This window comes from Schistocerca serialis, chromosome 2 (assembly GCF_023864345.2).
Source record: "Schistocerca serialis cubense isolate TAMUIC-IGC-003099 chromosome 2, iqSchSeri2.2, whole genome shotgun sequence".
Lineage (NCBI taxonomy): Eukaryota > Metazoa > Arthropoda > Insecta > Orthoptera > Acrididae > Schistocerca > Schistocerca serialis.
The window spans coordinates 1,110,536,319-1,110,557,858 of record NC_064639.1 but is presented as its reverse complement, the minus strand read 5'-3'; the positions used below and the strand labels follow the sequence as shown (position 1 = coordinate 1,110,557,858).

The 21,540-nt window shown below is 44.0% G+C and overlaps 1 protein-coding gene across 1 annotated transcript in view; it reads right to left on the bottom strand.

The window, feature by feature from the left end:
- The window catches only part of LOC126456649 (UTP--glucose-1-phosphate uridylyltransferase-like), a 254,398-nt gene that overhangs the window by 204,833 nt on the left and 28,025 nt on the right, over positions 1 to 21,540 (bottom strand). Inside the window, exon 3 of the mRNA XM_050092392.1 lies at positions 758 to 940. Within this exon, the coding sequence (XP_049948349.1) occupies positions 758 to 940 (183 nt within the window). The remainder of the gene's footprint in view (positions 1 to 757; positions 941 to 21,540) is intronic.

Sequence of the window (21,540 nt, the reverse complement as noted above, 5' to 3'; positions counted from 1 at the left end):
GATGCAGCCAGAATGCCCACAGAGAGCAAATGGAGCACCCGCTACTCCACCACTGCAGCCTCACCCCGTCCCCACCCACCAACCAGACAGTATACGGCTGCCTGTAGCCAGGTAGAGGGGGCTGCTCCACTAGTATAAACATCACAGCATCCACATATCTCAAGACTTTGCCAGAAGATAAGTATGACACTCATCAAAACATGGCAGTATTTTAACACTGCTATCCAGCTGGAAACCTGAGAGCTTTTCACCAATAATGTGGTAATTGAAAGAAATAAGTGTTCTAGGGTTGAAAGGCCATGTTATCTGGAATGAGGTTGCTTTGATGATCACAAGTAGAATTATTTGTAGGAGAGAGATGGTAACAGATCTGAGACATTCCATTAAATGGTTGGTGTCTTTTGTTGTGGGGGGTCGGAGGTGATGGTCAATAAGAATTGAGATACTCTTGGTGGGGGCTTTGAAACCAGCTACTATGGAATAGCCATGATGGTTGTTTTTGTTTATTTTAGGAAGCAGGTAGAAGTTGATTCTATATGGATCAGGAGCAGGTAAGAGTTCTATGGAAGCAGTTGTAAGTACCCATGTCTCAGCTCTTAAAGTTTCAAGGAATTTATGCAGTGCAGTCTGGATGGAAGGATTGGGATCATTAGAAACATTGTTAAAATAAAGTGTGAGCAAGACTGTAAATTCTAGCACTTAAATGAAAAGATAAACATAATTTCAATAGCATAATTTGACACTTATTCCACCATACTAGTATTTGTTCCACTGTCAGATCAAGGAAGTTCATGTCATTTCTGACTGTAATAACAGATTTTGGTCCCTCACAACCCATTGATGTCCCAAGTCCACCATTCAGCTTTACAACAATCAGTTTACTGAGCAACTGATGTATTTTTTCTGATGATGGTAAGTGCAATGTTGAGTAATCTTGAACCTGAAATTACAAAAAAATAGTATTATAATTTTGGTCCTCAGTTTCTAATAGATTCTAATTGAAAGAAATTATCAACCATTTACAAACATTTCACTATGATACTGCTTTCTTTCTTTCTTGCTGAAACTTGTGTAAATTAAGGCTGTAACATGTGTCTTATTAAACTAAGAATGCTAACAGAAGAGATGTGTCTTTCATTTTTTATTAGTCATTAAAAGTATTTGTTGAATCTCATGGCCAATGAGTTCAATGTGACACCATTTTTGTCACATTGACTGGAAACTTAATCTTATTTGTACCACAATTTCTTCTTCTTCTTCTTCTTTTTCTTCTTCTTCTTCTTCTTCTTATTATTATTAATATTATTATTATTATTATTATTATTATTATTATTATTATTAATAAGAAGAAGAAGAAGAAATTGTGATACAAATAAGATTAAGTTTCCAGTCAATGTGACAAAAATGGTGTCACATTGAACTCATTGGCCATGAGATTCTTTATTATTATTATTATTATTACTATTATTATATGATTTAATAGGCACCTGTTCATTTTCACTGATCAGAAAGGGGAATTTATATTAATAATATGGCTAAATTACACTGAAATGCCAAAGAAATTGGTATAGGCATGTGTATTTAAATCCAAGAGCAGCCATAAATCCTGTATGTAAAGAGGCAGAATACGGCACTGCAGTCGGCAATGCCTATATAAGACAAAAAGTGTCTGGCGCAGTTGTTAGATCAGTTACTGCTGCTACAATGGCAGCTTACCAAATTTAAGTGAGTCTGAACATGGTGTTACAGTTGGCGCGTGATTGATGGGACATAGCACCTCTGAGGTAGCGATGAAGTGGGGATTTTTCACAAGTGTACTGTGAATATCAGAAATCCAGTATAACATCAACTCTCTGACATTGCTGGGGCCGGAAAAAGATCCTGCAAGAATGGGACCAATGACAGCTGAAGAGAATAGTTCAGTGTGACAGAAATTCAACCCTTCCACAAATTGCTCCAGATTTCAATGCTGGACCATCAACAAGTGTCAGCGTGCGAACCATTCAACAAAACATCATTGGCATGGGCTTTTGGAGCCAAAGACCCACTTGTGTATCCTTGATGACTGCATGCCACAAAGCTTTACACCTTACCTGGGCCTGTCAACACCAACATTGGATTGTTGATGACTGGAAACGTTTCAAATTGCATCGAGCGGATGGATGTATACGGGATGGACATAACCTCATGAATCCATGTACCCTGCATGTCAGCAGGGGAATGTTCAAGCTCGTGGAGGCTTTGTAATGGTGTGGAGTGTGTGCAGTTGGAATGGTATGGGACTCCTGATATGTCTAGATATGACTATGACAAGTGACGTGTACATAAGCATCCTGTGTGATCACCTGCATCCATTCATGAGTATTGTACATTTCGACGAACTTGGGCAATTCCAGCAGATTAATACAACAACCCACAGGTCCAGAATTGCTACTGAGTGGCTCTAGAAATACTCTTCTGAGTTTAAACACCTCTGCTGGCCAACAAACTCCCCAGACATGAAAATGGTCTATGGATGAACAAATACGTAGCATTTTAATTACTAGTATGACATTTATGATCACAAACGAAAAACCTCTCTTGGAAATAGATGTCAGAAGAATAAATTTGGGCCATCAGCCAAAGCATGAAGACTTTATTAGGAATGTGACTACAAAAAGCCAAATTTTTTTTAATAAAAAGAAACCTGATAAATGAATAAACTTGCTACTATTTCAGCAACTACAGAGGGATGGCGTGTAACTTCCTGCTGACTTCAATTTACTTGTTTCTATAGTTATTTCTATGTAATATCATTACTTGTGTCTCAATTGCAATGGCAGTAACATTTTAGCTGTTAAGTATTGTTCCATAGTGCAAATTTTGTTAATGTATTCAATCCCAAGCGTTATGTTCACTTTCTGACAAGTGTTTTTTCTCATATTATGTGATACTATTGATCACACAGAGGTGATAATCGCATTCATTATGGGTTATAACTAAAAGAAGTCATCCATTTCATTTTTTTGCTAATTATGACATTTACGTACATCATATTCTGCAAAAGGTTTGTCATCTCGTCATTTATTTGAAACAGAAGTAGTTTGTAAAAACAAGAAAAGGTTTATTTAACTGTTTCAAACTGTAATTTTGTGTTATGCAACCTATGAAATATGCAATGTGTAATATACAAATTTCTGAAATTATGAAAGTTTTATTTACAGTATTACAGATTAACTTTATTAATCAGTTCATAGTTACCACTTTTCTTAAATAAATACAATATAAAATTGAATTCTATGCAAAACATAATGAAAAATTTCTATATAACAAAAAATTATTTGAGTTAAGATGAACTTACATTGTTTGGAAGTTCACATTAGCTTCTTTTAAGCATATGTCATCAGAAACCTCATTAGTTTAAAAGCTATTGGTATTCAAAATTTTCATATTCTGAATTGTTCAATGTCAAATCAGCACAGGAAAGTACAGCCTGGCCATCTTCAGTTTTCATAGAATACGATGTGTTCATTGCACATGACAACAGAATGAAAAACACCAAATCAAAGAATTTTAGAGCATGTGAGACAGGAGTAATGGCCACTCAAAGTTCTAAAAATGTGCAGAAAATCTAACAAATACTGCTGACAAAAACAACTGTAACTTCTGTTTTAATAAACATACAACAGTGAACCAGGTAATTTCCGAAATGTCTTGAAACAAGTATTTCAATTACATGCACTTTTGTCATATTCAAAGAATATACACAATTGAGGTCAGTGAGCCTGACTTTTGACCTCGAATATCTCAAAATATAAAAATATATGTTTGCTTCTTCATGTTACACTATACAACATAATAAAAAATCAAATTGGGATGATAATGCAGTTAGCAGACATAAGTCAATACGTACAGTGAGGTGTTGCATTAATACAAAATAAATCGTATTCAGACTCCAATAATACGACAGAAAGCACTGAAAAACATGTTTATTGTTATAAAGATGATGTTATAACAATGCACAGTAAGGTGACAATGTAGGCAGGCCAATATGAAGCCATCAATTATTGAATAACTGTATGGCTGCAACATATACACAAATAGTTGTTGCTAAAGACATTGTGTGTTGATATCACATAAATCTTCCTTGTAGATGGAGTTTGAGAAGATCATGTATTGCTGTACTCCATTCTGGGAAGAGGGACACAACAGGTACAAGAAAAATCTACATAAAGAACACATTTGGATTGTTGATATGGCTGGTGGGGCATAATGAAAGATTACAGAATATGTGATAAATGTAGAACAAAATTAGCTCAGGGACAAGGGCCTGGGGTGACCCAACAACATTGAAACAAGTGGAAACCAAAAACCTGTATAGCTCCTCATTTGAGTCAGACACACCTGTAGCTGCAAAAATAGCTTTAGATGGATTAAATGATAGTTTGGTATCTCTTGGCAAGTCCCTAGTGAAAAAGAAGACACTGGGAGAGAATGCATCTGCACAGAAGAAGTTCGAGCAACTGTCTGAGGTATTCTGAAGTAAAGACATGTAGGTAGTGGAGAGCAGGCACGGTAATTATGATGATAAATAATCACTTGCACTTCCGTCACTTACTGTGAATACTTTTATTCTCATAGCGTATACACAATGCATTTAGCATAGAGCGCATACTACAGAAAACTAATCTGTTCTACATTCCCACAGAGCACCCCCCACCCCACAAGTGCGAAGCACAGTGACTGGTGTACGTCATGGTCCTGCTGGCAATGGTGAGGGCTAACATATCATAGTCTGCTAGGTGCCTGTGCAGCTGTAAAGGGCGGCTGGCCTGTGACATCAGCAGCTGTGCCAATGGGGTGATGGTGGTGTCCATTGACATATTGTGCGGCTGGTGGTACACCATCCGATGAAGCTGTTGGTCCACCGGTAATGGTGTCCAGGGTGTCAGTCATCATTATAAAGTGCTCCGGGGCCAACACAAGCAAGTAGCCATCTGAAGAAAGAATGGATTTTAGACCTGCTGTGTTGATTGTATGTGGAAGGGGCATGTAGTGCTCTAATGATCTCGAGTACATGCTGTAGCCGGACAGTCTACTGTCGAATCTGGCCCTAACCATGAGCAGCGAGTCTTACAGTGTTACAGAAATGTCTTCTGGGAGGTAGTCCCGCAGATCTAGGCTGACTGTAAATTCACTTAAGGGGCCCGGAGCTGGGGCCAGTGGAGGGTAAACACCAGATGTGTCCGCTTAAGTCCATGCCGGTTTTAGGTGGTTCAGTGACACTGTTGCCATTTTTCCAGGATGCAAGATATCAAAAGTGTTTGGCCCTTGTTTCAACACCTTGTATGGGCCACTGTACACAAGCTGGAGGACAGGTTTGAGAGTGCCAGTCCTGAGTATGACGTGGGTACACGGCTGGAGGTCCTTGGGCACAAAGATGGTTAATTTGTAGTGGTGGGACGGCAGTGGGATGTGGACATGGCAGATGTGATCCCTGGCACATTTTACTAGGTCTGGCAGGCTGACATCCACGGGTCAGAGGTTTGTGATATGAACTCTGCTGGGAGAGTGATCAGTTCCCCATAGAGCACCTCTACCAGCGAGGCATCCAGATCATCTTCGCAGGCAGCTTGTATACCAAGCAGCACCCAGATGAGAGCCTCCATCCACTCCTGACGATGGCATATGAGCGCTGTCTTGAGGGTGTAGTACCACCGTTCTGCAAGTGCCGACCCTCTTCCGTTGTCAGGGACTATGGGTAGCTGAAGCATGCAATCAATAGTGTGACCAAAGCTCGGGTGATGGTTTTGGCTGAGATATCAGTCAGAGGTGTGGCCTCCAGCCATCAAGTTCTCCTGTCTATGGCTGACAAGATGTACTTGTATCCTTTTGAATCTGGGAGTGGCCCCATCAAGTCTATGTGGACATGCTGGAAATGGCCCTTTGGGATAGGAAATTTCCCAAAGGGCAGTTGGGCGTAACCTCCTGTCTTGGCCCACTGGCACTAGATGCAGGCTCTTGTTCACAGAGTGCAGTCCTGTTTAATTTTAGTCCAAACGAAATGTTCAGTTATGAGTTTCAGTGTCGGGCGTACGCCAGCATGAGACAAGTTGTGGAGGAGGGACGACTGGTTGTTACTTACAATAGGATATGTTGCACCAAACTAGTTTGGTAGTGCCTGCATTGGTGCACTGCTTGAGCTGGAGGCCTGTTGTGTGTCCAGATAGCAGGTTTTGAAGATCAGTGTCAATTGCATGTGCCTCCACTAGTTGGTCCAAGTCAAGGTGTGCCGATGTGGCAGCGAGTCTTGACAGGTAGTCAGCCACCATGTTTCCTGCTCCACGTACACAGCAGACGTTAGTAGTAGATTTTTAAATCAAGTTCAGGTTATAGAATCATTGAAGGGAGGTTTTCGCTAGTGGGTTTTTAATAGCATCAGCCAGAGGGCAGTGGTCTGTGTAGATAGTAAGCGGCCGGCCCTCAATGTCATCTCGGAAGTACCAAACCACTTTGTACATTGCCAAAAGCTCACCGTCAAAGATTGACCACATTTTCTGGGAGTCGGTAAATTTCCTCGAGAAAAACCTTACTGGATGGGTTGCACTGGGGACTTCTCTTGTAGCACTGGCCCAATTGCCTCGTTGTCATAACCATATGGCTGTCCGGCGATGGGAGTGCCAGGGTGGTGGTCTGAGACAGGTTGATTTTGATGTTGTCAAAAGCTGCTTGCATATCAGGAGTCCAAGTGAGCTAACATTTGCCTGGCATGTTCTTGCCACATAGTGACTCTGTGAGTGGCAGAAGTGTTTCTGCAGCATGGGGGAGGTGTTGTTGGTAAAAATTAATTACCCCTAAAAATGATGCTACTCTTGATAGTCCGTTTGGGGTGGTAAGTTACAGATATGGTCTATCTTTTCTGTGGTAGAGCGGATGCCTGAAGCATCGATGAGGTGGCCTACGAATGTAACGCATTTTTGCCGGAGTTGGCATTTGTCCTCGTTGACCACGAACCCATGCTCTGCTAGTTTGTCGAATACCACTTGGAGGTGTTTCTCATGACTTTGAGCTCTTTGTGAGAAGATAATTACATTGTCCAAGGACAATAGCTAAAGGGCATGGTAAAAAGCAAGCCGTCAGTAAACTGTTGCCAAGTCTGGGCTACATTCTTTAGTCCAAAGGGAATAAATAGGAATTCAGATAGACCAAATTGTGTAATTATTGCCATCTTTGGAATGTCCTTAGTGGCCATTGGGATCTGAGAATAAGCTCTTCATCTACATCTACATCTACATGATTACTCTGCTATTCACAATAAAGTGCCTGGCAGAGGATTCAATGAACAACATTCAAGCTTCTCTCTACCATTCCACTCTCGAATGGCATGTGATTCAAGCTTCTCTCTTCCATTCCACTCTCGAATGGCATGTGGGAAATCGAGCACTTAAATTTTTCTGTGCGAGCCCTGATTTCTCTTACTTTATCATGCTGATCATTTCTCCCTATGTAGGTGGGTGCCAACAGAATATTTTCGCAACAGGAGAGAAAACTGGTGATTGAAATTCCATGTTAAGATCCCTTCACAAGGAAAAACGCCTTTTTTTAATGATTGCCACTCCAATTCATGTATCATGTCTGTGGCAGTATCTCCCCTATTTTGCAATAATACAAACTGAGCCATCCTTCTTTGAACTTTTTTGATGGCATCCGTCAGTCCCACCTGAAGCGGATCCCACACCACACAACAGGGTGGACACGCATGGTGTAAGTAGTGTCTTTAGTAGACCTGTTGCACCATCTCAGATTCTGCCAATGAATCATACACAGTCTTTGGTTTGCACTACCCACAACATTATCCATGTGATCATTCCAATCAAGATAATTTGTAATTTTAATCCATAAGTACTTGGTTGAATTTACGGCCTTAAGATTTGTGTTATTTCTTGTGTAATCGAAATTTAGCGGATTTCTTTTAGTACTCAAATCTTACCTAAATCATTTTGCTATTTGTTGTGGTCATCTGATGACTTTACAAGACAGTAAATGACAGCATCACCTGCAAACAATCTAATACGGCTACTCAGATTGTCTCTTATGTCGTTAATATAGATCAGGAACACTTCCTTGGGGAACGTCTGATATGACAGCTGTTTTACTTGACAACATTCCATCTATTACCAGGAACAGTGACCTTTCTGACAGCAAATCACAAATCCAGTCACACAACTGAGGTAATATACCACAGGCAGGCTGTTTGGTTGAGATGCTTGTGAGGAAAAGTGTCAAAAACCTTCTGGAAAACTAAAAATATGGAATCATTTTGACACCCCCTATCGATAGCACTCATCACTTTCTGGGTTTCTGGTTGTAATGACTGACCACACACAGAAAACTCCAACCAATTACGATCAGGCACTTTTATTAAGTTTGTGTCATTACACAAAACACAAGAAAAACACAGCACAGAAAATCACAACACGCACATCGCAACCCAAGTCCACGAGACCGAACCAAAGAACAAGGAGTCCCCAAAGACCATTTATTCTGCCCTTTGTATGTGGCAGTTACTCACGGTTCATGGTCGCCACAGAGCCGCTGCCCCCCCCCCCTCCCCTCCCCCCTTGCTTCCGGGAGTGCGGAGCACTGGGGGAAGGACATGGATGTCTTCCTGTATAGTGATGATGTGGGGTGCTCGCTGGTTGATAGAGGCATGTGCGAAGAGTCCAAGCTGTTTGTGCAGGGTCGAATAGCGCTGTTATAGTGCGCCATCCAGTGGGGGCAACAGACTAGTCTACCTGCATGCATGAACTGGACTGGCACGGAAGATGTCGGTGTTGCAGTACAGGCGGGTAGGGGGATGCGAATCTTGAGCATTCCATCGGTGCTGAACGTTGCAGCTATGCCTGCTGCATCCATCCCATTTGGGATGGGCACTGTGCACAGGATGGTGATATGTGACATGGGAATGGACTCATGTGAAGTGTCCCCTTTGTGGAGGACGAAGATGGATCCCTCATGGAGCTGCCAGGAAAGCTCATCGTGTGGGCACTCAGAGGCGCTGACTGAGATGCAGATTTTGTTGACAGTGGACATAGAGGGCACTAGGGGAGGTGGTGAGGAAAAATAACATAGTTCAGGAGGAACACTGGAACACTTTGTGGGGGCACTGTGTGCCAATACTTGCGATGGGGTAATGTCACACGCAACATGTAGTTGGACCTGAGGTTGTGGATTGTCACATGCAGTGCCTGAGTGAAACGAGAGTAGAGTATTGTCACATGCAACAACTGAGCTGCCCACATGTGTAGGCTTGATGCACATATGATCATGGTGGGGTGCAGGGGAGTGGGTGGTCTGTGTGAGATCAGAGTCATCACCTGACGGAGGAACACTTGACTCAAGAGGGTGTGGCACAGATTCCTCGATCATCAAGGCTGGTTTCATGTGATGAAGGAAAACTGTCTGCCTACGGCCACTGATGAGAATGTCCACAGTATTATCTGTGTGAGCCACTACTCAATGTGGGCCAGGGTAAGTGGGCTGTAAAGCTGGTTTGACTGTGTCATCCTGTTACATAACGAACTCGCAAGAGTCCACTGGCGAATGCAGAAAACCAGAGGATGGGTGTGTTGTCATGGAGGGAGCATGCGGATCTACATCTACATCTACATCTACATCCATACTCCGCGAGCCACCTGACTGTGTGTGGCAGAGGGTACCCTGAGTACCTCTATCGGTTCTCCCTTCTATTCCAGTCTCGTATTGTTCGTGGAAAGAAGGATTGTCGGTATGCTTCTGTGTGGGCTCTAATCTCTCTGATTTTATCCTCATGGTCTCTTCGCGAGATATACGTAGGAGGGAGCAATATACTGCTTGACTCTTCGGTGAAGGTATGTTCTCGAAACTTTAACAAAAGCCCGTACCGAGCTACTGAGCGTCTGTCCTGCAGAGTCTTCCACTGGAGTTTATCTATCATCTCCATAACGCTTTCGCGATTACTAAATGATCCTGTAACGAAGCGCGCTGCTCTCCGTTGGATCTTCTCTATCTCTTCTATCAACCCTATCTGGTACGGATCCCACACTGCTGAGCAGTATTCAAGCAGTGGGCGAACAAGCGTACTGTAACCTACTTCCTTTGTTTTCGAATTGCTTTTCCTTAGGATTCTGCCAATGAATCTCAGTCTGGCAGCTATGTGTGTCTGGACATGCTCAACTAGAGCGAGGAGGTCAGACAGGTTGACGATTGCTTTGTCATTGACGAACTCTGCAGGAAGAACTAGGGTCTCACCATACAGGACCCCTGCAAGCGAAGCCTGAAGGTCTCTCTTGTAAGCCATGCATATTCCTAACAACCCAGGGAAGGAGGTTCGACCACTCACCACCGTGGCACATGAGGGCCACTTTCAGAGTCCTGTGCCACCACTCAACCAGTCCGCTGCTCTGCGGGTGGTAAGCCGTAGTGCGGAATCTATCCACCCCCCAGAGTACACAGAGTTTGTTAAATGGCAGGGATTCAAACATCATTTCCTGGTCAGTGGTAATGGATGTAGAGCAGCTGAATCGAGCCATCCAGGGGTATACAAATGCATGTGCTACGGAATCCGTTGTGATGTACTGCAGTGGTATCGCCTCCACCCAATGTGTTACGCGGTCAGTGACAGGTAGGATATATCTGAAACCATCAGACATGTGTAACGGTCCTACAAGGCCCAGATGCACATGTCGGTAGCAGCCCTTCAGGATGTCGAATTTACTTGGACGGCGTTGTGTGCGTCTGCCAACTTTGCTGCGCTGGCACTGTAAAGAATGATGATTTCTGAATCCACACTGACTATGTGTCAATAAATCGTTTTCTTTGAGGAAATTCATAATGTTCAAACATAGTATATGTTCCAAAATCCTATTGCAAATTGATTTTAGTTATACAGGCCTGTAATTCAGTGGATTACACCTATTTACCTTTTTGGATATTGGTGTGACTTGAGCAATTTTCCAGTCTTTAGGGACGGAACTTTCTGTGAGCAAGCGGTAGTATATAATTGCTAAATATGAAGCTATTGTATCAGCATATTCTGAAAGGAACCTGACTGGTATACAATCTGGACTGGAGGCCTTGCCTTTATTAAGTGATTTATGTTGCTTTGCTACACCGAGGATATCTGCTTCTAGAAGGAGTTTCGGAAAACCGGGTTTAATAACTATGCTTTAGTGACACTGTTGTTATCGTGCAGCAAAGGTATTGAATGCATCTTGCCACTGGTGTGCTCTATGTAAGACCAAAATTTCTTTGGGTTTTCTGCCACATTCCAAGACAGAGTTTTTTTGTGGAAATTATTAAAAGCATCTCGAAATGAAGTATGTGCTATATTTCAAACTTCTGCTGTCTTGGGGATTTTGTCTTCTATTAAATTTGGCATGACTTTTTCGTTGCTTCTGCAACAGCGAGCTGACCCATTGTGTGTACCAGGGGGATCAGTATCATCACTTATTACTTATTACTTTATATGGTATGTATCTCTCAATTGCTGTCGATACTAACTCTTTGAAATCATTCCACATCTTTTCTACACTTACGTGGTCAGACTGGAAAGAGTGGAGACTCTCTCTTAAAAATGCGTTAAGAGCATTTTTATCAGCTTTTTTAAATAGATGTACTTTGCATTTCTTTTTGATGGTTGTAGGTGTTACAGTATGTGGTCTAGCAGCAACTGCTTTGTGGTTGCTAATCCCTGTATTTGTCATGGTGCTCCCTATTTCTCCAGGATTATTTGTTGCTAAGAGACCAAGTATGCTTTTGCAACCATGCTTTGAGTGGGCTCATGAACTAACTGTTCAAAATAATTTTCTGAGAAAGCATTCAGTACAATTTCAGATGATGTTTTATGCTGGCCGCCAGCTTTAAACGTGTAATTTTTTCATCACATCGAGGGTAGATTGACGTCACCACTGACGATAATTCTATGAGGGGGTACCTATTTGAAATGAAACTCAGGTTTTCTTTGAACTGTTCAGCAACTATATCTTCTGACTCAGGGAGGTTCAGTAAAAAAATTCAATTAATTTTTATTAAAAATGTAACTCCTGCAACTGTACTTGAGATTTTATATTTATTTGGCAATTAGTTTCGATGTTGCATCAACGCCATCTTCAGGTCCGTACACTTTGATGAAACCAGTTGTGTGTGGCTCAGTACTAGAAGTCCGCGGTGAGACAAACACATCCCAGCATCCATGTGGAGCACATGTTTGTTTCACCATGTACTTCTAGTACTGAGCCACACACAATTAATTTCATCAAAGTGTATGGACCTGAAGATGGCATTGACGCAACGTCGAAACTAGTAGCCAAATAAATATAAAATCTCAAGTACAGCTGGAGGAGTTTCATTTTCAATAAAAATTATACCAGCTGTGTCCCAACTTCATCCAATTTTAAATATGTATGTATGAATAATTAAATTAATAGCTTAGTCTGATTGCCAAGTACGACCTCTACCCATACTACTTTGCAGGAACTATCTACTTCAATTTCACTACAAGATAAACTATTTCTGAAGGCAGTAAATACTCCACCACAAACTGCATTTAATCTATCCTTTCTGAACACTGTTAGGTCGTTTGAAAAAATTTTGGCTGAACTTATTTCCGGCTTTAGCCAGCTTTCCGTACCTATAACTATTTGAGCTTCACTGCTTTCTATTAAGGCTTGGAGCTCTGGTTCTTTTCCAATACAGCTATAACAATTTACAACTACAATACTGATCATTTCTACAACTACTTTACTGTGTTTTACCTGCCCACTTGAAGGTGTTTCTCATGATCTTGAGCTCTTTGTGAGAAGATAATTACATTGTCCAAGTAACAACAGCAAAAGGGCATGGCAAAAAACAAGCCACCAATGAACTGTTGCCAAGTGTGGGCGGCATTCTTCAGTCTAATCGGCATAAAGAGGAATTCAAATATACCAAACAGTGTAATTATTGCTGTCTTTGGAATGTCCTTCATGGACATTGGGATCTGTGAATAAGCTCTTTTGCCGTCTATCATGCTAAAGATGGTTGCACCAGCCAGTTCCTGGGAGAAGTCCTGAATGTTGGCCACAGGATAACTCTCAATGATGGTGCCCACATTCAAATGTCTGTAGTCCCCACACAAATGCCACACTTTATCTTTTTTCAATCTCATACTAATCGGTCAGGCCCACACACTGTCTGATGGCTTGATAGTGCCCTCGCATAACAGTTCCTCGATCGCAGCCTTGGCTGCTTTTAGTTGTGAGGGGCGAGGCAGCGAGGCCGGTAAACAGTGACCACCTATTGATGGATGAGACTCTGCTGCCTCCTCCTCCTACCTCTGAAACAGTACTAAACATCACGCTAAAGTTCTAGGCATTGTTTGAGGAGCTTAAAACCGTGACTACTGCATACACTGACCTCCAGGGTAGTATTGATTCTGTGTCCAGTACCATTATGTACAACGTTAATCTTTTTATGGGGCTGATGTGGAGTAGCACATGAGGCACACGATCCGCTCACTAAGGTGATATCACTGTTTACACTCGACCCGCACATGAGAGCAATAGCACTGTTTTTGTGCGGCCAGCTCGCAGAAGTGTCATCACCAGATGTAAGAGGCACTGGACTGACCTGTGGTTCTGAAGGCCTAGCGGCATCTCGGGCAGATGGCTGTCACTGTTGCGGGTGCGATAACAGCTGTTGCTGCATGATGTGCAGTTATGCTGTGAGCTCTGAGCAGTGGTTGTAGAGGCATTTATTAGCTGCTCGTGAACAGGTTTTGGTGTGGTGGAGGTCAGTGTATGCAGTAGTCACGGTTTTAAGCTCCTCAAACAATGCCTAGCACTTTAGCGTGACATTCAGTACTGTTTCAGAGGTAGGAGGAGGAAGCAGCAGAGTCTCATCCATCAATAGGTGGTCACTGTTTACTCCACTGATCGGTGTGCAGACATCACAATGCAGTAGTAAGGCCCTACTCAGGTCCAGCAGAAGGTTATAATGTTATAATGCCTTAAAAAATCTACGCTCAACACTGGCTCTGCAGTGTCGGCCGCGAAATATGTCCAAGGGCGAGGGGTGTGGTTGTCCAGTTGAACTGTGATAGAGGCTGTGCCAATCATGGAAATCATTGAATTGTTTGCATCACGTAGTTATATAGTGGATAGTGTACGTTTTCCAGGTGCCAGCTGAGGTGACAGCATGGTATGGTTGGTGCCCCTGTGGACTAGGAAGTACTCAACTCTCTAATATGGTTGTCGAAGACGAAGAGCCATGTGCTGTTAGAATGTAGACACAGGGTATGATGAGTGTTGTCATGCTTCATAACAAGGCAGCTTGAAGCAGGGGAGTGACCTGATATGCACCTGTGTCAGGCTGCTGTACTAGTTTGGGTAGCTGCAACGTGGACGACAGCGGTATGTGTTGGCACAGAAGCATGGGTGTATAAGCTCCCTTCTCCTTGGAGATTATATGGGTTAATTAATGATTATTATGTCACAATCCACTTGTTGTAGTTGACCGTGTATATCGAGACTTCGTTCATTGTTAAATGCAATGGTGTGGTACTAACTGATGGAGACGCATTAAGAACTGGTAAAATTTAATTTATTTCCTTCATCACACTGCACAAAAAAAACTATTATTCAAACTGTGTGCCACTACTATTAAACATAAAGATAAATCCTTCGCTACGCAACCGTCTTTGGCTCACGCAGCCTACACCTTCCACTACCTCTCAACAACTGCCTCTACTTGCGACTCTCTGCGCCATTGGGCATTGTCGCTCTCCAAAGAACAACCACTTACAGATACTACACACCAGTACCCCCACAGGTGGAACCACCCGGGGTGGTGCAGCTGAGAAGGTGCAGCATCCTGGCCAGTTGAGTTGTTGTGATGGTTAGGCATGGGTCAACTTCTGGGCATGAATGCGGCGGGTGGTTATTTACATTCCACAACAAACATGAGGCTGCTGTTGGCACAGCATGTTAAGGGCTCAGCTGAGGTCAGAGCAGATCAGCGACTATCGGTTGGCCACAGTGAGCACTGCATGGCGGTCTCCATGTGTGCACCTGGTGTGCAGGCTGGCCTGTGCTGGCTGTAGACGTAACAAGTGTTGACGTCGGTGCCGGAGCCGATGCGAGTGTTTATCTAGGTGTGATGTTGCATGACAGCAAACATCCAGATGGGTTTCCAGCTGTCCATACATTTTCGGGCAGCTCGAGAAGCCATAGTGACCAGAGAGCACAATCTGGTAAGAGGTTAGTGTTGATTCGGAGGTGTAACCTGCGCTAGAGCACTGACAGCATATGGTGGCCCAGCAATGTCTCAGCGATGGATAAGAAGAGTTGTTATTCAGGTGAACATAACAGATGCTGTAGTATGAGTGTCTTTGCTGTTTTGTATCTGTCAGTGGTTGGAAAGGAGATTGCTGATCAGATCGGTGTTGGTGTGGTTGGTGCGGAGGTGGTTCAAAAGCACCAAAAACTTGTTGTGGTCATCTGTGACCCTGGCCGACTACATCATGCACTCGCAGAGTGTGAACCATACTTGCAGAGAATCAACTTGTAGCAGTGGCAGATGTAACTTGGTGCGTGGCTGGCGGTACTCTGCCTGGTGGCAAGGGGCCGGGACCTGTATGAGGTTGTTGTAACCGTGTGAAGTACATGGTGCGGGTTCATGAACACCATCTGCTGGAGCTGGTAGAGGCAGCATCTGGTGTCACTGCACGGTAGTCACAGTAGGTGTGTCAGTAATGAGTGTGTAATGACCAATTATCATGGGACACGGTGCGGGTGTCGTGGCTGGTGCGTCAATCTCATGGAGGACAAAGTCGTAGTGGGGAACCAAGGAACACAGCACAGGGGACAGGTCCTGGTTGATGGCAATTGTGGCTGATGGCACATCAGTGTAGGTCACCCAGTGTGGTGGCTTTTGTAGGTACTCCTTGTGTTCCCACACTGCATGGGTCGCTGTTACAGTCAGGCTCGCAGTATTGATATGCTGTGGTTACGAGATGTGAAAATCCTGCACGGTTGCAGGTAGACAGAGCATGCCTGCTTGTTGAGTGACTTCACACGGTAGGCCTGGCCTAGAGCGCAGTGCGGCTGTTGTCAGTGTGACGTCATCGTGATGATGTGATGCGGGTCACGACGTGGCCGTAACAAGTGCATCACTCAGGTGACATATGGTATCGTGTAGAATGTAAAGTTCAGGCATAGGCCATGGAAAAATATAGTCTGGCATAGGAAGGTCAATTGTAGGAAGGATTTGTCTGCAGTAACCCATCAATATCGGTTCTCTGTAGTAGAAGATGGTCATATATGGTGGCAATTGTTTGTCAACAACTGTGGTACTATGGAGGGTGTCCATAATTTGGTACATTGCGCATGGAATATTGATACGTACTAAGTCATTAGAATGAAAATGAGTGATGTTTAATTAATTAACACTGTCACTGATCGGTATATTAGTGGCACTGGTTAGGTGGGAGTGGAGACAGCGGCAGGCAGCCATTACTCACCGTGTATGGTCACTGTTGATGTAGCACAGTTAATTAAGGGAGTGGCAGGCTTGTCTCACCACCTCCTCTGATAATATTGTACTTGCTTTGCGATTTAATGTGTTTGTCCGTTTGGCAAGAAGTAATGATATCCTGGTTCACCAGTTGTTGAAACAATGGGAACACTCAACTGTTCAAGACCCACAGTTGTGCTGATTATATCGTCTGGAAACTGGCAAGAACACCAAACAGATACACGAATAAATCGTCTGTAATGATCCCAGAAGATGAAGTACCATTGTGGAGCGTATTCTTGGCAGTGTGAAGTTTGGATCCCATGGTGATCAGTGGTGTGCCAATGCAAGTGTAACTTGGTCTTTCACAGTGCAGTTGAAAAGAATATAATGGGGTCTCCAGTGTAGGTAGTGGGGAGCAGGCATGGTAATTACAATGATAAATAATCACTCACAGTCCTGTCACCTACTATGAATACTTCTATTCTCGCAGTGTATAAACAATGCGTTTAGCATAGAGCGTGTACTACAGAAAACTGATCTGGCAAAGATACCGTTGTTCTTGCTGTGGTAGGGCAGCGATATTATTGGGGGTAGAGCCCGTCCCAACACACATACATAGTGTGGAACAAATGCATATTATAAAACATATGTTGAAAGAGAAATTTAGTACCAGCACCACAAGCAGTGAGAAGATCCCAATTGTGACACTTCTTCCAAAACACTGGAGCATTCAAAGGAATGAAAATGAATTTTGAGCCACAAACTACTTACGGAGAAAACCAAAATAGTCAAAGAATGTGGTCTCTTTACAACTCCAAATCCAATACCTAACATGACTTAGGAGGACAAATTGTGAACAGTGTCATAGAATTCTACAATATAGATGATATAAGCTGCTGTTTGCCTTTGAAGAAGGATTTTGTTTCTGTCAAGGAAAATGGTTTCAGGATACATAAATAAAACCGACTAGTGTTGGGAAACCTGCATGAACTGTATCAGGCATTCAAAAATGAACACCCAGCACTGAAAAAACAGTTATCAAAATTCTGCCAGCTGCAGCCCAAGAACTGTATTTTGGCTGGTGCAGCCAATACCCATACTGTGTGTGTTTGCAGTATTCACCAAAACAGGAAGCTCATGTTGTAAGGTTCCAGATTAAAAGAGTTGACACATGATGCAGACTGTCAACTTAGCAGCTACAAACACTGTCTTGCTCAGAGCATTTGTAATTTTGCAGATCCAAAATGTTATGTCCACATTCTATCATGACACACCTGCAAGAGCTGTTTGATGCAAAGGGAATTGATAACATATAAACTGTGGACATCTACAGGCAGACAAACTCTCCAGATATGTGTATCATATGCGGAAGACTTCTCAGAAAACATTGCAGACAAATTAAAAAAAGCTTCCGTTGCATTCCTTCATGGCCACCCAACAGTCTGAATTTCTACAACATCTGAAGGAGACACTCGGTGACAGTGAATACATTGTAGTATATGATTTTGCAGTAAACCATGCATTTGTCCTGCAGGATGGAGTGCAGGGGTTTCATTGGAACAATGCCCTGGCCACCATTCATCCATTTGTTGTTTATTATAGGATCCAGAAAACAATCTAATTGATCACATTTCCTTTGTTATAATACCAGAATGCCTTAAACATGATACAGTAAGTGTTCATCTTTTTCAGCATCACTTGGTTAGCTTCATGAGATCCCATTTCCACAGAATACACAAGTATGTGCACTATTTCTCAGATAGTGCTGCAGACTGGTAGAAGAACTGCAAGAATTGTGCTGACATAACATTTCATCATGCTGATTTCAATGTCTCTGCAGAGTGGCATTTCTTTGTCACATCACATGGCAAAGGACCATTTGATGGTATTGCTAGCTGTTATAACGTCAAGTTGAACACATATATTTTGAAATGATACAACACAATAAGTCACTGAGCAAGTTGACAAAGCAATACATGCGAACACGGTAACATTCGAATGAACACTGAGTCCAAGTCTAGCGGCCACTGGCTGGCTGGCCGGCCGGCCACTTAGGTGGCGCAGCTGCTGCATGGCTGGCAGACAGCACCGCATGTAGAGGACGCGCGTAATTGCGCAGCGGCACTTTGAATGATTGGCGAATCACAACACTTTTCCCCCCTTTGAAATTTTTTCACTGGTCTTGATGGAGGTGGCCTGTAGATTGCTAATGTCCATAGGCATTGTGTGACTGGCCGTAAAGTCTCGAGGAGGAGGCTTCCCGTACGGACGGAAGTGTCCCCGATGATAACGAGTCGAGATGACAGGAGACATAGGGATCGAATCTGCTAGGGCCCCGTGCACCAATCTGCCCATTGCGGCAAGTCCAGTTGATATAACAGGAGACATGGGCGATGTGTCAGCATCTGTAGGAGAAGGAGGCAAGTAGATTGGCTCCGACAAATGATGGTCATCCGGTTCCTGCGTGGGCACGTCACCTGGTGGCGTCCGTTCTTGTACTGGCACCAAGATGACGGTGAGAGGACTGCGTTGTGAATAATGAGAGACGCCAAGATCCCGAGCATCCGGTAGAGCTGAATGTGGTGTAGTGGCATTCGGAACAGGCGTTGCCGGTACACGAGGCCGAAGCTGGTCCGAATGACGCAATGCAACACCCGTGTCCATCTGGAATTCATACAGGCGTCGGCCACAGTGTCGTAAGATGCGGCCCGGACTCCATTTTGGCTCTGAGCACTATGGGACTCAACTGCTGAGGTCATTACTCCCCTAGAACTTAGAACTAGTTAAACCTAATTAACCTAAGGACATCACACACATCCATGCCCGAGGCAGGATTCGAACCTGCGACCGTAGCGGTCTCGCGGTTCCAGACTGCAGCGCCAGAACCGCGTGGCCACTTCGGCCGGCGGACTCCATTTTGGCCACCTGCCATATCCCCGTACCCAGACAAGGTCGTCGGCGGTGAACCGGCCAAGCGAAGGCACCCGCGGCCGTCAGGTGGAAGGCCGCAGAAGATGAAGTAGCGTGCGGGGCTGTTGGCCATGTAAGAGCTCAGCCGGGCTGTGGTCGCCCATGGGGGTGAAACGGTAAGACGCCAGAAACTGGAGAAGTGCATCATCAGCAGCAGAAGAAGTCAGGAGTTTCCGCATCTGAGCCTTAAATGTGCGGACCAGTCGTTCAGCCTCACCGTTTTATTGTGGATGGAACGGACGGGCCGTGACATGTATAACGCTGTGACGAGCACAAAAATCCGCAAATTCGGAAGAGGCAAATTGCGGACCATTATCAGTAACAAGAGTAGAGGGAAGGCCTTCCAAAGAAAAAATGTGGGCGAGAGCACTTGTGGTTGCCACGGTGGTAGGCGACGTGCAATGGACAATGAAAGGAAAGTTAGAGTAGGCATCAATTACGAGGAGCCAATAAGTACCTAAAAAAGGTCCCGTGAAGTCAGCATGAATGCACTACCAGGGCATCTCAGGCGAAGGCCACGGTGACAAAGATGACTTTGGGGCAGTGGCCTGTGACGCACAAGGGCCGCAGGCAGCGACCATGTGTGCTATTTCAGAGTCGATGCCAGGCCAGTACACATGACGGCGCACCAGAGCACGCAAAGACGCAGGTACCACAACACGCGGCGAAGCATTGTCGGTGGAAAGGAGGATAACACCATCCCTAGACATGAGGCGGTAGCACAAGGCGTAGTAGTTCCGCAACGGGTCAGAAGTCTTAGCAGATGGACGATCTGGCCAACCCTTCTGAATACAGCGTAAAACCTGGGACAGGTTAGGATCAGAACCCATAGCCGCCGCCAGCCAGTCCCCTGTGATGGGGAATCCGTCCACAACCCGCTGCTCGGCAACATCCAGATGGAAACACAAAAGTTCGTCCTTATCGAATGCCAGATCAGGACCCATTGGAAGGTGAGACAGTGCATCAGCATTAGCATGTTGAGCCGTCGGCCAGAAATGAATCTCATAATTTAAACAAGACAAGTAAAGAGCCCAACACTGGAGGTGGTGTGCGGCCTTGTTTGGAAGTGACAATGATGGATGAAACAAGGAAACAAGCAGCTTGTGATCCGTGACAAGATGAAATTTGGATACATAGAGAAAAACACCAAACTTATGAAGAGCATAAATAATGGCCAAAGCTTCTTTTTCAATTTTAGAATACTTTCGTTGGGCATCCATGAGTGTTTTGGAGGCATAAGCAATGGGTTGTTCAGAGCCATCTGAAAAACGGTGCGCAAAGGCTGCACCGACCCCGTATTGAGAGGCGTCCGTGACAAGAACAAGATATTGGCCAGGTCGATAAGTAGCCAGGCACAGGGCCTGTTTCAGCACAGTGCAACGGCTGAGCCACCAAAGCAGCAGACGGTAAGAACTTGTGATAGTATGCTATTTTCCCCAAGAAGGCCTGGAATTCCTTAACAGATGTTAAGGAAGGGCATCGATTGCAGCGACAGTTCGCTGAAGCAGACGAATACCATCCCGAGAGAGTTGAAACCCCAAGTACGTGATAGATGCCTGAAAAAATTGTGATTTCTGAAGATTACTCTTAAGATCGGCAGTCTGTAAGACATTAAAAAGTGTACGGTGGTTCTGAAGATGTTCTTCAGTGGCGGAGCCAGTGACAACAATGTCGTCCATGTAATTTATACACCCAGGGACAGGTAGCAATAATTGTTCCAAGAATCGCTGAAAGAGAGCAGGGACGCTGGCAACCCCGAATGGCAATCTTTGGTATTGATAGAGGCTGAAAGGCATGTTAAGGACCAGAAACTGCCGGGAAGCAGCTTTTGAAAAGCTACTTGGCACTCATCTGTCCAAACAAAGGGGACATTCTTGTGATGCAAGTGATGCAATGCAGCTGTGATTTGCGCAGCATTCAATATGAACCAAACGTAATAGTACATTTTGCCTAAGACGGACTGCAGTTTTGTGACATTGTGAGGAACTGGCAAATCTCGTATGGTTAATAAATGCGACTGAAGAGAATGTACACCATGATTGTTTATGACATGACCAA